The 17,063-nt window shown below is 43.5% G+C and overlaps 1 protein-coding gene across 2 annotated transcripts in view; it reads left to right on the forward strand.

Annotated features, from left to right (window-relative positions):
• Positions 1 to 7,160: 7,160 nt before the first annotated feature.
• The window catches only part of LOC147637371 (uncharacterized), a 60,140-nt gene continuing 50,237 nt past the window's right edge, over positions 7,161 to 17,063 (forward strand). Inside the window, exon 1 of one of the 2 annotated variants that reach the window (XM_086799158.1) lies at positions 7,161 to 7,354. In XM_086799158.1, coding sequence (XP_086655284.1) covers positions 7,237 to 7,354 — 118 coding nt within the window. In that variant the 5' untranslated portion in view covers positions 7,161 to 7,236. The remainder of the gene's footprint in view (positions 7,355 to 17,063) is intronic. The other variant, XR_015266029.1, reaches the window with a different exon arrangement.

A 17,063-nucleotide genomic window follows, 5' to 3' on the forward strand; every position in this document is an offset into this window, starting at 1 on the left:
ATCATATGGCATAGATCTTGAGAGATTTGCATTTGATCTAGAGATCTTCTTGGATCCTATACTATTGGAGATAGATTTATCATGGGATTTAGGTCACATTGGGGCATCATTGATGGAGATAGACCATGTTTATAAGGATAACCTTGGAGGCCTTAGGGATGTCATAGATGATGATTTAGGAGATGATACCATTTATCTTTCATGTGAGTATACCTGTTCATTTTTTACTATGATGATGTTGATATCTTAGATGATCATACACACATTTAGGGTCTTGCACATGGAGATATTATGCATGGGTCAGATCATACTCATACATACTTGATATGGTGGATCATGCCTTCAACTTTTCGAGTGGTGCTACATGGGATAATGGCATGGGTTTCCATTTTCTTCTACATGAGGTTGACCTTGAGATGAGTTCATTTGGCTCCCATGGGTGTCTACATGATCCTATGATCTTTGGAGCTGGGGTATTCATCTTTGGGTGCATTCTATGCCACTTGAGATGTATGGTGGATGATTATGTTGCACGACACTTAGATGCACGTGCGACACACCTTTGTCTTGGCCTACACGATGATACTTTTGCACCAGGACCATTTTTCATTCCGACCAAGTGTGATGGTTACATTTGGTGGACTCCACGGATGTCAGATTTACATTATGATCATGATGATAGACTTACAAGTTTTCCTTGTGACCTAGGAGCTACTACATCGACATCATCGGAGATCCATGATGTGCACTATATCTATCCGTTTGATTGAGGAGGGTTGACTAGCGGCATCATCGACATTGGCTCTTCACATTTTCCATTCAATCTAGGTGGTTCGAGGGCCATTGCTTTGGAGTCTACATGGCTTGGGTTTCTCTTTTATCTAGGAAGATGCAGTTGTATGGATTACTTTACCTTTGGGGTGACATTCGTATCTTTTCCTTTGGACCCTAGAGGATGCCCGACTAGCCTCATCACTGACAGGAGTCATTTATCTTTTCCATTTGACCCCGGGGGTCATGAGATTCATGTATTGGTATTGGTGCTTTGCGATGGTGACATTTGTTCATGTATTTGGTTCATTGTATATAGCCTTTGTATTTGTTTTGTGCACGACCACCCTTCGATTTCGAGGACGAAATCATTGTAGGAAGGGATGGTTTGTAATACAATAGATTTGGTTTCACATGCACATGGGGAATGGGGCCTAGGCACTTGGGATTAGGGTTATTTACATGTGTACTTTTGGGAGGCCATGGGCTATATTAGGCATAGGGCTCATATGCATTGTACCTTTTTGATCAAATTCACTCTATAGACATCTATTTATTCTTGGTGCTCACACCCAAGCTTTCATGGTGAGCTTCTCCCATATGAGATCTAGGATGGTGACCCACACCCTTGTTGTCTACTCCATGTATTGAGTGGGCCTCTTTCTTGCAGGTCATCATCATGGCATCTGGCAAAGCTAAATCCATCTAATGACCTCACCATCATGTGGCAAACCCTATCCGAAGACCCAAGCCTCATCATTGATGGTGCCCAAATAACCAATTGTCAATCCTACATAAAGCAAATGCTAAATCTTCATTTCAAAAAAAGAAGGCATATCCACCACATAAGATAATGTCAAGATATCTTCATAGTATTAAAGGTGGGTGGAAAAGAAGTTATTAGTAGCTCAAGGCTACTATGAGGGTGGCAACCCGATTTGCCTACCTTGCCAAATGATGCAATGCTTATAGTAACACTCACCACGTAAATCTTGAAGCCTAGAAGGCAAAGTAATCGTCAACATTTTCTGCACAACAAAAACCCAAAAAGAGCACGATAAAATCTTCTTTCAAAGCCTCAATTATGAGTCCCCAAGAAATTATTATAAAGATGTGTGGATCCCAAAGAGATCCAAAAAAACTCATTACCTTACATAAATTAGGAAACCTCATCAATTTCCTCATCGCAAGATCCGTAAAAAATGCACCAATTTACTCATCGTAAGATCTGTAAAAAATGGGTGTCTCCATGCCTACTCATTACTCAAGGATATTTTAATGGTAATTCCACCATCTAGATTCCCAAGGCCAATAAGAAGCGAGTTACCTCGCCAATTGACTTATGTGCCAAGAAAAAGTACACCAATGTCTTGAATGCTGGGGCGGCCAAAGCAACAAGAAGCAAATCACAAGAACCCTCTGCCAAAATAGAGAAGCCAAAGTACTCTAAGTAAAAAAAATATGCATTAGTTCTTCGCATATCAACATCTAACGAATACGAGTCAAAGATTTAACTTTAACAATTAGTCTAGCCCATGGTGAGATGAGCAAAATTCTCAATGGCTCAATGCAAACTATTTGCCAAACCACTTTGGGAGTCACTGCCAGAGGTCCTTGAAGCTTACTAGTAGGCATAAAAAAAGTCCATTCACACCCATGAAAGGCAAGGATGAACAAAACATGTAAGAATGTTTATGCGTGTATCTTAGGTTTTCCATGCCATGAGTATCTTAGGTTTTCCATGCCCAAAAAGGATCATAAATCATGCTTATACTTCTTAAAAGTCAAGGAAATGATAAAGGCCACTCAAAAGCATGTAATTTAGAAAATTAATTAGCATGAAAAACCAGTGGGCTAAATTCACGCTGTGAAAAACTCAAGTTTTTCATGCCCAAAAAATTAGTTCCAACAACAACAAACCATTCCTAGATCTTCTCAATGATTAGGTGAACCATAAAATCACCTCACAAGCAGGGAATGCAATAGTTCAGTCGACATGAAAAACCAGTGAAAACTCATGACCGTGAGTATATCGAGTTTTTCATGTCCAAAAAAGTTGTTTCAAAAAAGAAATGAAAATCATACCTAGCCTTTCCAACAAATCACTTGAACCACAAGATAACCTCAAAAGAAGAAAACCCATAAGTTTATTGATGTGAAAAATCAATAAAAAATCATGGCCCTAAATAAAACTCATGAAAGCGATGAATAATATCTTCACCATAGCATCCACACTTCTCTCAAGAAGGTGAAGAACTTTTCAATTAACCTCTCAAGTCAGAAGAATTCTTTCCTATCCTATGATTTTGACTTCAATAGTAGCAGCTATCTCAAGAGTCGGTTCCACCTGCTTTAATGCACCTCATTGTATATCTACTTGTAAGAGCAATAATAGATTTATACATAAAAAAAGTAAAAAGCACATGGGATGAAGAATACAGGACATGTCCACTTCTAGATCATTTGACAAAGTCCTGAAGCAATAGGGAAAGCAACAACTATGAAGCTACATTTGCATTGCTTTAATGTATCAAACGAGGAACTCGGATTCACCCTCTCATTCTGATGATTGTATCAATGTTCCTCTAGACCCTCGATGTATCAAATGAGGATATGAGATTCACCCTCTCATTTCGATAATTGTGTCAATGTTCCTCTAGACCCCCAAGTCTTCTCCTCCATTGCTAATAAGCTTTAGATCCACTGCTAACTTGAAATAGTCAATGTGATTGCCAAAAAAGGGGAGAAAAAAGACAAGAGAGAGAGAGAGAGAGAGAGAGAGAGAGAGAGAGAGAGAGAGAGAGAGAGAGAGAGAGAGAGAGAGAGAGAGAGAAAGCAATCACTTATAGAAATCCCTATCATATTTACTAACTTCATCATGCACTAACTAGCCTTCCCCATTCCTTCTGGAGGAACAATGAATCATTGAACATTTATGCAGCAATATAAGCATTAACAAAATAGCTTCTCAAATCTCCCCATAATAAAGTCTTCCACTCTGTCACATGAGGACATGATCAACAACAGGAAGGGGCGGTTAACATGAGTTGCCATTATAATTGTACATCAAATAGCAAAGACGCAGACACCAAAAGCATGTAGGATTAATCTATGAAGCAACAATGTCCAAATCTATAACTTGGATGGGATGTGCAAGAATGGTCTGATGGAATACTCCAAGAGCGTGTGGCAATAAGCTAGAATAGATTCCCAGTGAATGTACTTCATATAAGGACTATGAGATTAAGCATTGTATATGAAATAGGCTATTTTTGAGCCTTGGGCATGTGGCCAGCCATAGTTTAAGTGTGTGTGAACACTTATGGCCTTGTATATAAGTCAGTTTCTCTCATAATACAATATAACTCTCCCATTAGTCTTGCTCTTGTGCTAATCCTCTCTCTAATCTTCTTCTCTAATACATGCTAGTGAGCTTGTATGAGTGTTGTGAGGTGAGAGGAGGGATGAGGACCCATAGTCCAACATGATGGTGTGACAATGCTAGTGGGAGACGGTGACTGAAACTACTACCCAAGGAGATGTGGAGCTTGGAGATCTTGAGGGTTACAAGCTTGGCCATTAGAAAGATCCCCACACGATGGTTGTAGCTTGCTAAGGTAATCTCTTTTGAGTGTGGTCTTAGGAGAGGCTGAAGCGGGCAATAATAGTGTCTTTGAGACTTTATTTGTGTCTCTAGAGTTGAAAGATGTAATGTAGCTATACCCTGTGAGTAATGTTGTTGCCTCCTTTTGAAACTGTGATGTGTCTTTATTTAGAAAATGATGTTTTTTTCTATGTTCGTTTTGCTAAATTTACCATAACCTTATCATAAAGTGCCATTGTAATTGCCATATTCACCTTGTTTGTAGCCATCTCTAGTGTCCCATAAATCCCATGTTGCCATGTAGCATTAGTTGTTTATGTCTTTTTCCTCATCTTATTGATACAAGCTTGCTAGTTTTTTTAGTCATCAGTTTCTTTTTAAAGATCTCTAATTGATTGGGTTATGCACTCTAGAACTTGAAGTCTATAGGGGGTGTGTGTGTATGTGTGGGGAGAGAGAGAGAGAGAGAGAGAGAGAGAGAGAGATGGTTATGATTCAATAGGATATTGAAAAGGCTTATGATCACATTAGTTGGCCTTTTATTTCACAACTTATGCAGGCTATGGGATTTGGCCCTCACATGTCTTCTTTGAGTTATACTATTAGCCAACATGCAGCAGCTAGGCTTATGATTAATGGTGGGGTAGCTGAGCCCATATGGTGGTGAAGTTGTAGGGCTTAGTCTTCCAGGTGGAGAGCAAATGGTCGGCTAGGCATTGGTAGATGATTCTTTCATGTTCCTTAAGGCTCAAAGAGATAATGTTCAGAAGGCTATGGCTGTTTGGGATACTTTTGGTCTTGCTTCAGGGTTATACATTAATATGCAGATAAGCTATACCGAGAGCAATTTTCTTGGTTTGGGATGGAATGGGCAGGTCATACAAAGGGGATGCATCACACACCACTTGGGTTATCTGATTAGAGTTGATGTTGATTCACATGCTTTGTTGGCATGGATTTCTGCAAGGATACATGATAAGTTTGTGTATTGGAAATCTCAGGGTTAGCCTATGCATGCTCGGTTCAAAGTGGCACAATCCATTATGATTAGCATGCTATCTTTTTTCTTGCCTTTATTGCCATGGGTGGGTAAAGCTTTGCATCAGATACAACAACCAATTATGGAAAAAAGCAAGAAATAAGCTAGGGCTGATGTGGATTTCTTGGGAACATGTTACTACTCTGAAGAGGAGTGGAGGGGCAACCCTATTAGATATCAGATTATATATGGTCGCTAGGAGATGGCCTTTATCACAAGATATGTGTGTATCTCAAGAGCCATGGGTGGTAATGGCTAAGGTCCTCATAGAGAAGGTCACACTTATGCATGGTCCAGGATTGATGGTTCATGGTGGGATGTAGTGAATGGTTCCCAATAGGTTTGAGTGGTGGCTTCACCTCTCCTTTCTCATTTGATGATCTCATGGAAGGAGGTATTGGCAACCTTGGTTAGATTGGGCATTTTGAAATCCTTAGGACATTGTCCAACGTATAACAAATCAAGTGTACCATATGATGGTGGAAGATAAGCGCTGGATCACTGAGAAGGCTAATAGGGTATGGAACATCAGGAAAAGTAGGACCTAGTGGAAGGAAGTAATCTTACAAGGCTGGTGGTCAAAGATTCCATATCAAGGGAAGGTGTCCCTATGGCGCATGCTAGTTGGAGGCCTACCATTGGGGGATAATTGTGCGTTTTGTACTACATGTTTGGAAACATGCTTGCATCTTTTCATTTCATATCCGGTGGCAAAGAAGGTGTGGGATTTCCTTTCTCGCATATGGATTCCGTTGAGACAGATAGACTCGTAAAGGTTAAAGGCTGGATTTTTGGCAAGATTCCGAATGGGCCGGATAACCCAGAACATTCAATTTTCTTTCATTTTTTCAGGTGGACAGGTTTGTGGCATATCTGGTTAACTAGGAATGCCTTCATATTTGATGCAAAAGTTGGTATTACAGCTCACAAGGGCTACTATTGTGGCAAGTCTCTTCCTTGCAGTCAACTCATTTGGTGGAGAATGACACGGCTGTATATTGGATGAGGGTACTCCGAGCTACACCTGTGGCTAGGAGTAATTAGTGAGAGAAAGCTAGGACATCACATGGTGGCCATGTGGCTATTTTTAAAGTATTTTTTTGGTAATATATCTTCTATTACGAAGAGAGAGAGAGAGAGAGAGAGAGAGAGAGTATTTGAACGCTAAAATTTGATTGGGTGTCCCACCGAACCAACCTCTCCCCTCCCACAAAAAATATAAAAAAGTAAAAATAAAACATTTATCACACTTGATTGGAGAACAAGGTCTCAACAAAAAGGCAAAGTTATCAATAGGCTGATTTGCAAAAATTGCATATTTTACTTGTCTTATATGTGATTTCCTTCTCCCCTCTCAGTTGCAATATTTTTGGCTCTTCTCTCTAGCTGCATGTGATTCAGCTCAAATTTTTGTTCCAGAAGAATGTTGTAAAGAAACCAACCATGGATGACAGGTTGTGGTAAAAGGAAATTTCTAATCTATTGTCAGTAAATAATCAGGTCATGTTGCCTATTTATTTTGTTTTTTTTTGTAATGCGATATTTTTTTTTAGTACCAAGCAATGTCCTTACGGATGAGAGCTGGAAGTAAGACTTGATCAGGAGACCTTACCCAAACAAGCAGTGTGGTAGAGTAATTGGTGAAGCGTGTGTATATTTGGGGTAAGGTCTCGTGATAGAGTCTTACTTCCAACTCTCATCCGTAAAGACACTTCTTGGTACAAATAAAAAAATTGTTTACACGTGCACATAATAAGGCCATTGCTTTACATTGCAACTAAAAGATCTCCCTCCACCTGCTGCGAGAGCGTGTCTACAAACGATGAATTCGAAGGCCAAGGAGCCCAGTACAGCGCCGCCAGCCGAGCAGTGGTTCCCTCTCACCCTCGGCTCCACTCTTCGTGATCCCTCCCCCTCCACGCGCTTTTACAGCCTGCGATGTGAGCGTCTCGTCCTCTCGTAATGCAGCTCGTCTTTTCTAAGAATTGAAAGCGTCAATTGATGTCTGGACTTAACGATCTTCTTCTGTGTGATTTTTCTACACTGCTATAGTCGAGTTATTGGGAACCAATTGCTCTGAAGCAAGAGAGAATGCCCTGAGAGGGGTGAAAGAGGTTGAGTTAGATGGAAGGCAGGTCTACAAAGCATGTTGATCTCATTGATTTCCCTTGATATTCAGTTTTTCAATACAGACAACACACACATGCACTCACGTAAATCTACATCTACATATACATACAGACGTACATATCCACACACACACACACACACACACTCTCTCTCTCTTTTTTTTGGGGTAAAAACCAGTACTCTATTACCCCAGAAACAATATACATGGGGAGGATGTACTTCAGAGAGAAGCCATCCAAAGAAAAAAGCTAAAAACAGTAGAAGAAGACTTCAAACTGTGGGACGTCAATAGCCTCCAGCTGTTGGCAGTCATGTAAGGAGTGGTGAAGATTGGCACGAAAAAAAGCATAAGAATCTAGAGAAGGTTGTCGAAACATAGCTCAAATACACATATGCCTATACATATAACATGCACATCTACATCTATATACACACATACACATAGACATACATGTATATGTACATGCAGATACATAGAGATATATAAATACACATATACATGTACATATACATACAAAAATCCATATTAAACCTTGACTTTTTTGTTGGAGTCATTGTTAAACTTTAGCTTAGGGTGCTTTCAGCTCCACGACATATTACAAAATCAAGTTTGGCATGGCCACCCTCTTCCGTGTCTCACCACGTGCAGTGGGATGGGCTTGTATGTGGGACCTGCCCAGCATATGAAACCATTGAAGAGGCTGTATATGCTGATGTTGGGCAAGTATGGATTAGGCTGGAAAGGCTCAGGAAGGCTCTTTAAGTAGAGAGAAACTGCGGTTTGTGGTCAAGGAGTATTCAGCCAAGGGGCTGTCTCCATTTTGCTCCATACATAGGTTGGAGACAGCTGCTGATGTCTAAAGGAATGGAGCTCCACTGATTTTGGGCCTATCTGGGGCCTAGAGGTGATTTGTCCTGCCCTCTCATCATCTGTTCTTGGCCCGCCAAATATCCAGCTGAACATGGTCTTAATAGCATGTAGCTTGTCTGGTGGTGGTGCCTATCACCATTAAATCTCAGCTTTATCTTGTTCATGGTCTAAATGGGGATATTAGGTTGTTTGGCCTGCTCGATAATTGCCTTTCCTCGTATTGGGAGCATGACAACTTGAGCCAACGAGAATGAGGGCCAAGTACATGGAGGGTGCAAAATTATTTATACTATGGGCATCATTTAGTCAGATCCGAGGCCTTGTGAGAGTCATGGTAGTTGTTTGTTTTGTCTGAAATTTGTTGGGTATACTTGAAGCCACTTTAAGCTCTTTGACGGCTGCAGAAATCACCTTGTTGGTGCTAATTTGGGAAATAATCCACTGTTGATCATTATTTCCCTCTTGCTTCTATGTATATATGGAGTTCAACCAGCATGTAATAGACAAATATCAGCATCGAGTTGTTACAAGCTTAAGCTCTAGTTGTGTGATTGTAACAAAAATTTAGTGCAAGAGTAGTTAAGACGAACTTTATATTAGAGTAGCCTACTCATGTGCTTTGCATTGAGAGTCTTGTTAGCCATTTGGCCTCCGAGAAGTTCTGGTGTGAACACCTCTACCCACGGGCACTTTTTACTCTGGCTGGACATAGGTTGTTTCCCTGTGGGAACACACTCTTGTGTGTTGGGCCTTGAGCCTTAGAGTATTTAGTCCTTAGTACTTTGTGCTTTCATTATCATTAAGTACATTTTTCCAGCACGTCTCACTCTTACGTTTCTCTCTGATCTCGGCTCTGTGCGTCTTTGTGAGTGTTCTATTGTAGAGCTCCCTCACATCAGCCAACATTGGTATCAGAGCATTGATTAGCTGGTCGCCTGTCAGCTATGTTGCCCGTAGCTGGTCACACGTGTGAGTTGGTGGCCATTCAAAACAGTCGTTATTCAGATCTGCATAAGCCGGCCCAATCAAATCTGGTCGCCACTGCATAGATCTGGAGCAGCCATCACCAAAAAGCGTCGTCGTTGCCTGCTTGGCCACTTGCCCCTCAGCGTCATCGGCACCAGGGGCTTTGCCCAACATCTAATTGACAAACCCCCAAATCAATTTTTGATTTGGGGATTTTTGCCAACGCGGCCATAGCTGCACCGCCTTCGCCGTCAGTCTTACCAGTTCCGCTTGCCTCGGCGCCGGCGTTAGCGCCACCGTTGCAGAGCCAAAATCTTAGACAATTTTTTGTTTTGTTTTGTTTTGCACAGTAGTGTTCCTCATCCTTTGCCAAGTCTCCCAAGCCGAAGCACTCCTAAATCGGAGCCCTTTTAGGCCATCGAATCCCCTCTTCAAATTTTCAGCTTCTCAAAAAACAGAGCTAAATTGTGTCTTGGGTTAAATCCGGCATTCCTCGTGCTCTCTCTCAGTGCACTCGGCATCGAAATACAACATTGTGTCACCCATCTTTGGGGTCCATTTTGGTCATCAAGCCTCTATTCAGATAACTTTTCTATCCCTACACTCTTGTCATCTCAATACATTTGTAGGTCCTTGTCATTAGTGAATCATTGGGCATCACAGAAGCTTGTCTTCCAGTGGACATTGAGGGTTTGCAGTGCATTGTGCAGCGAGCTTGGGACAGATTGGTTACCTCTGAGCCACGGCCAATAATGATGTATTTGGGATACTCTCTGGTGAGGACAAGCTTGATGGGACTAACTATCCCATGTGGGTGTATTTGGTGTCGAGTTAAAGCCCGCTGGTCCTGCATCTGCAGCTAGCACGTCAGGTTACACAAGCACAACTCAGATGGGATGCTAAAGATGCGCAGGCTCATGCTTTGATTGCTCTCTCGTGTAAACGACAAGTCATACCTCATATCCGTTCATGTACTTCTTCTAAAAGTGCATGGGATATACTTGCCTCTTTATATTAGATCCGCAATGAAGCTTGTGTAGCTTATCTCCGAAAAAAGTTTGACTTGGAGCATATGACTGAGGGTGATTCTCTGGATGGATTTTTCACCCATGTTAAGGATTTGCGAGAGCAGTTAATCAATATTGATGAGGTGATACTGACAGTTCTCTTGTCTCTACAGTTCTCAATGGTTTGCCTGAATCCTATCAAGGATTTGCTACCACTCTTTGCCTCTTGACGAAGAGAAATACAGATTTGTATACATTTAATGATTTGGCAGCTCTCTTGGTGCAGGGAGAGCAATCTTGTTCCAACCGGAATAACATGATCGGTGCAGATTAGGCTTTTGTGTCAAAAGTGCGCAGCGGAAAGCGTGAGACATAGGCACAGAGAGAAAGAAATCGAATCTGCATAACGATGAAGAAGCAATGATACAAACAGCCTTGTGCACGGGGGGGTCCCCGTAAGTGAGGGCATGATGAGCAACTCCCCTGAGGGAGGACCCGGGCCTGGAAGCCCCTGTTAAGGTGTCTACAAGCGAGAAGGAGGCAAGCCTTATATAGCCCCAAAATAGGCTGGCCGACTTGCTCCAGAAAAGACTCACAACTGGACAAAAATAAACATGTGAAAAATGGGTGGCCAACCCTACAACCAAGGGCCTGAACATGAGGGAAAAAAATATGGTGCTACCCGGGATAAATCTGGGCACCCCTGATACACAACTTGGGCACACTACCATGAGATGAATAATGCTAACACCCCCTCTCAGATCCTGGGAGAGAAATCGGTCCAAGGAGCTGGAAAAGGAAACCTCCAAAGCAAGTCGAGAAGTCGATTTGCTTCCGCCTCTGCCACGTACTCCAAGAAATTGCTCCTAATCCAGAACCACCAGATGTCCATATCTCCAACCCAATTTGTATCACACCAGTCCACACAATGTGCTCCCTCTTCAGCCCAAGAAAGGATGTTGTCTGATTTTCTACCTCCAAGAAAAAAATCTGCTCCTTAGAGAACACCGCCAAACTGTCTCCTTGTTGGCACCCCCTCTAGACACCCTAGAGTCCCACAATGTCTACATCAGCCCTGGTACTCAAGCCTCCAACTCCGAGCTTGTTGAGCACCAATCTCCAGATACAAGGTTTCCGGATCTCCATGTATCCCTCGGTTCAAGAATGCCTCTCTGTCCTGCTAACACTCCAAGTGGAAGAAACATACCTCCAGCACTGTAGTTGACAATCCTGCTGGCACCTGACCTTTAAAACCTGTATCCATATTACATAACTCGCCGTCGCGTGATGGGACTACTACTCACACACCCCTATGAGTCACCCAATCACATGGCAACACCCCCTGAGCTCTTTGGTGTTAACTATGGCACTGAGCTCAAGAAAGCTCTCCCACCAAAACCTGACACCCCCAGCTAGCAAGCTCCCAACCAACTAGTCATGTGTCCATGTGGAACCAACCATCCACAACTCATTATCCCAAAGCACAATCTCATGTCAATCATCTGCTCCAAACTGTTGCTCCACCTGTACCCAATGAACCTGTACACCTGCCATGCATCCTGTTCCCATCCTGCAACTGAGCAAGTACCTGTGAACCTCGACAACAACTCTCGTCACCAAATGACCTAGCCTGCCTCTGCAGGAATACCGATATCAACTTGTACACCAAGCTCCCAAATCAATGCTCATCCTAGGGATGAAGACTCCTGTGCGTGTACCCTGTAATCCAGAAGGCCATCTGCCTGGGGAATAGGAGTGGCTCACCTTGCCAAGTAACCACATCCCCCTCTCAAGGTGAACACCCTGAGAACCTAAAGGAAACACGTGAACACCAGCAAGACTATGCTGAACTGACGCAAACTCATAGACCCCCTTTGCTATCGAGAAAGGACAAACTGTCTTCCCCACACACCTGGAGGATGTGAATCCAAGTGTGCACCCATGAGTCTGAAAACTCTGACAAAGCAAAGATTGGCTGAGCAAGGGCTCAAGGCCATGTGGGAAGGCACCATTCCTGAAGAGAACACCTGCCTCCACTGCCTCCAGAAATGCAGATGAGATAATGCAAAAAAACCCTGCTGTAAACAGCTGGCAGCATGTGTACCAAGAAGAAGAGAGGGAAGAGGAAAACACAGCACCTTGAGCACCTCCTATGGCTGCCCCAGATCTGCAGAAAACGCAGCACGTGTATCTCCCCTACCCGCTGCCCCATATTTGTAGAAAACGCAGCCATAGGGGGCTGCCCTCCAACTCTTCACGAGGTCCCAACACTTAGCTTTAGGGGCTGCCGACAGCACCTTCTCCAGAGAAAAACGCAGCCATGCTACCCAGCACCTCCTCCACAGCGGTATAAAAAAAAACTCAGAAATCCTTCTTTCTCAAAAAAAATGCCAGAACACCTTCTATAGAAGAGCTTCAACCTGGTGCTCTGATGTCAAACCCCCATAGGATCACCTCGTGGAACGCTCCTGGTACGAGACTCGAAACCTGCAAACAAACCAAACAAACAAGAAGGGGGTGCAGGCCTGACTCACCTCCCAACCACGATAGCCGTGGGCAAGCCCACTAGACTTGGCTGTCCCCACCGAGTCACGAGCTGAGCTAACTAGATGGACTTACCGACCAATCTCTACCTCATTACGTCCCATACCGCCACGAAGCTACCCTCGCGGGCCTCGAGACTGCTGCCGGTTTCGGCTGCATAAAGCAGGTGCACGTCTGCACTAGATCCATTAATGCTTAAGCTTTCAGAGACAGGTCGAAAGGCGATAGTAGATACAAAAAAAAAACAGAGCTTTGAGACCGTCCATAATCCATGCTCAAACTGAGTCATGACTAGTGACAGCCAAGGCACGTTGTGTGGCAGTACAGGGACCAGTCAATCGTTGTAAAATGGATAAGATTCCATGAATTTCAGCCGTTAAAAAAAAAAAACTTGATTTTTATTTGGCGCGTATGTTTGACAAAAACATACTCATTTTCCAGAATGCGTATGCAAACGTCTGCTCTTTCAAGCATACGCGTCTGTTTCAAACTATGAGTGAGGGCATGATGAGCAATTCCCCTGAGGGAGGACCCGGGCCTGGAAGCCTCTGTTAAGGTGTCTACAAGCGAGAAGGAGGCAAGCCTTATATAGCCCCAAAATAGGCTGGCCGACTTGCTCTAGAAAAGACTCACGACTGGACAAAAATAAACATGTAAAAAATGGGTGGCCAACCCTACAACCAAGGGCCTGAACATGAGGGAAAAAAATATGGTGCTACCCGGGACAAATCTGGGCACCCCTGATACACAACTTGGGCACACTACCAGGCGATGAATAATGTTAACATTTTGCTGCCTCCTATCATGGCAAAAGAAATTCTCGAGCAGGTTCTAGTGCTAAACCTAAGCGCAAAGCACAAGCCCATTCAGATCCTCCTAAGTCTAAGTCTAAAGAGGAGAAGACTGAGAAAAAGAAGAGATGCAACTATTGTTAGAAACTTGGTCATGTAATTGAGGAATGCAGTAAGCATAAAGAGAGTGAGAAAAAGAAGCAGCTGTGAGGGAAAAAGGACGAAAGGACCAGATATACGAGAGAGCAAAGGAAAACCACACAGCATGAAATATGTGAGTGAATATATATATAGAGGTGAGTGCAAATATGTACAAGAGCCCTCTGATATGAGGTGACTTTGAGAAGAAAGACCAGTGCAGAAGCAGAGATGATGTCGGAGCTGCACCATGGTCGATGACGAAGGCTCGTGTCGATGTGAGGCAAAGCACTTCGAGTGGTGGTCGGTGTTGAAGGCTCGCGTCGGTTGATGCAGAGGCACTCCGAGGTGATAGTGGCAACGGAAGATGAGGTGATGCAGGCTCCGATGACAAGGCTGCTGCTGTACCTGAGGTGGTAGATGAAGAGCAAAGAGGGCCGCCGTCCTAAGTGGTGGTGGTGGTGGTGCGAGCTCTGATGACAAGGGTGCTGCAAGACCTGAAGGGTTCAAGCTCTGGTGACACGGGTACTGCGTACTTGAAGGGTGCAGGCTCTGATGACAAGGGTGCTGTGTACCTGAAGGGTGCTGAAGAGCAGAGAGGGCTACCATCCCGAGTGGTGCAAGCTTTGGTGACACGGATGCTGCATACCTGAAGTGGTGAGGAGCAGAGGGGGCTGCCGTCCTGAGTGGTGCAAGCTTTGGTGACACGGGTGCTGCGTACCTGATGTGGAAAAGGAGCAGAGGGGGCTGTCGTCCCGAGTGGTTCAAGCTTTGGTGACACGGGTGCTGCGTACCTGATGTGATGTCGATGGTGAAGCTAGGCAGAGAGTGGGCTGCCATCCCGATGTAGCATAGAGTGGGCTGCTGTCCCGATGGTGAGAGCTGAGGCAAAAACGCTGATATGCTCTATGTATAGTAGAGGGGGCTGCTGTCCCATGGGCTGTGGCAAAACAAAGATGATATGCTGATGTAAGCACAGATGTGAGCCCTGATGTAAGCCTGATGTAAGGCTGATGTGAGGCTGAAGATAAACGCTGATGTCAGCCCAGAAGTAAGCGCTGAGACAGGCTGAAGAAAGGCTGATGTCAGCCCAGATGTAAACGCTGAGGTAAGCCTGATGGTGTGCTGAAGTAAACGCTGATGTACACCTGATGATGAAACGCTGATGTAAGCTTAGATGGTGTGCTGAAGTAAACGCTGATGTACACCTGATGTAAATGCAGACGTAAGCTTGAGGACAGGCTGATGTAAACGATGTAAGGCTCATATGATAAACGCTGATGTCAGTGTAGCCTGATGTAAGCGCTGATGGTAGGCAGATATAAACGCTGATGTAAGCAGCCTGTACCAGCAGATGTGAATGCTGAAGTCAGCCCTGATGTAGGCGGCCAGCAGGTGATAGCAGAGAGGGCTGCTGTCCCACGGTGGCCTGTATAGCAGAGGGGGCTGCCGTCTTGGGTAGTGGCCATATGGTACCGGTTATAACAATGAAGTGGTACGTCAATGATGAATGATAGGCAAGGCTATATATACTGAGGGGGGGGGGTGTTGGATTATATCATCTCTAGAGGGTCTACATCATCTTTTCCATGCTTGTATTGGCCGTTTATGGGGCCCTGCATTGGCATATCTTAGCAAAGATATTCAGCATTTTTCTACCCTTTTTTGGTATTTTTAGGCATTTTATGTAGCATTTAATGCTACAGCCATGTTGTCGGCCTGCTACAACTGGCTGACCAGCATCCTGAGGAAGTATATAAGGGCTGGCTCCCTTTCCCTCAGTCCATCTCATTTTTCAGCATTCAGTTGAGGTTATTAGCAGCTGTTACTGCTTCTCATCATTGTACAACACCTACGGGCTTCCCTCGTGCTCAGATTTTAGCAATAAACATCAGTTTCCAACATTTACAAGTCTTGTACCTGGGCCGCTCAATGACTCTGTGTGGTCAAAGTGAAACAAGTGGACTACGATAGATAACTACACACAATTGAAGTGTAACAAGTGGTTTATGCAAATGACATGCCATTCTAGATGGTGTGTATAGTGATATGCTCATTGAAGTGTAACAAGTGGTAAGATACGCCATGCTAGATGATGTGTATAATGATACTCTCATCGAAGTGTAACAAGTGGTAAGTGTATGTTGTGTTTTCTCTTATCAATGTTTCATATTGGGATTAATTGTTGAGATAGGAATTAATTGGAACAACTAATATGTTTGTGAGATAGGTGGTAAACAGTACATGTGTCGCACATGGAGGATCTTATCTATGTCATATCAGATTATTATTATTTTTTATGAGTTATTTTATTAGCCATGTGCCAAATGATTGTGTGTTAGAAGAGTTTTAGTTATTTTACACTTACTTTGTAAACAAGCTTTAGTGCTTGAGTTATTTTTGTAAAAGTGTACATCATAACTATTAAAAAAACACACATTCTCTCTCTCTCTCTCTCTCTCTCTCTCACACACACACACACACACACACGCAGAGTTTCAACAACATATATAATAGAAGTACAATTGTGCTAAAGTTAAATTATCTTGACATCTGTGTTTTATATTTGCTTCACTTTCTTTCATGGTATCAGAGAAAAACACCCTGTTGAGCAGAAGAAAGCTGCGTTTTCTGTTTTGGAGCAGAGGCTTCGACAGTTTGCTGCATTTTCTGCAGATTTCAGCGTAGAAGGTGCTGTGTTTTCTTCCGGGAGCAGAGGCTTCCCCAAGAGTGCTGTGTTTTCTTCATTTGACACTTGGGACTGTTGTATTTCTGAATTTTCAGCAAAGATTGCTGATTTTTCTGATTGCTAAAGCCCTCTTCTAGGTGCTGAGGACAGGGAACTACATCTTGGAGAGATCTTCTTCCTCTCCTTTCAGTTTACCACCCTCCCTCCCTTTCTTCTTGCTGTGCACAGCCTGAGAGGAGGACTTGCTGGTTTTTTTAGCCCCTTTTCTTCAGAGAAGGTTTCTTGTCAGAGGACATGGCTTCACGAGATTTTTCTACTGCTGCTCCGTCTCCTGTTGATTCTCCAGCACCATCACAACTTGGATCCCTTGCTCCGCTCCACAGGTGGTTCCTATTCCCAATCTTTCCTCTCTGAGTTTCTCTCATCCAGGTCTTGCTCCTACCCCTACCCACATACCATCCTACAATCCTCCCCAAGTTAGTGACTCCATGAAGCTTTCCGCAACCAACTATC

The sequence above is a fragment of the Cibotium barometz genome, chromosome 6 (genome assembly GCF_041138505.1).
Source record: "Cibotium barometz isolate CiBa-2024 chromosome 6, ASM4113850v1, whole genome shotgun sequence".
In the NCBI taxonomy this organism is placed as follows: domain Eukaryota; kingdom Viridiplantae; phylum Streptophyta; class Polypodiopsida; order Cyatheales; family Cibotiaceae; genus Cibotium; species Cibotium barometz.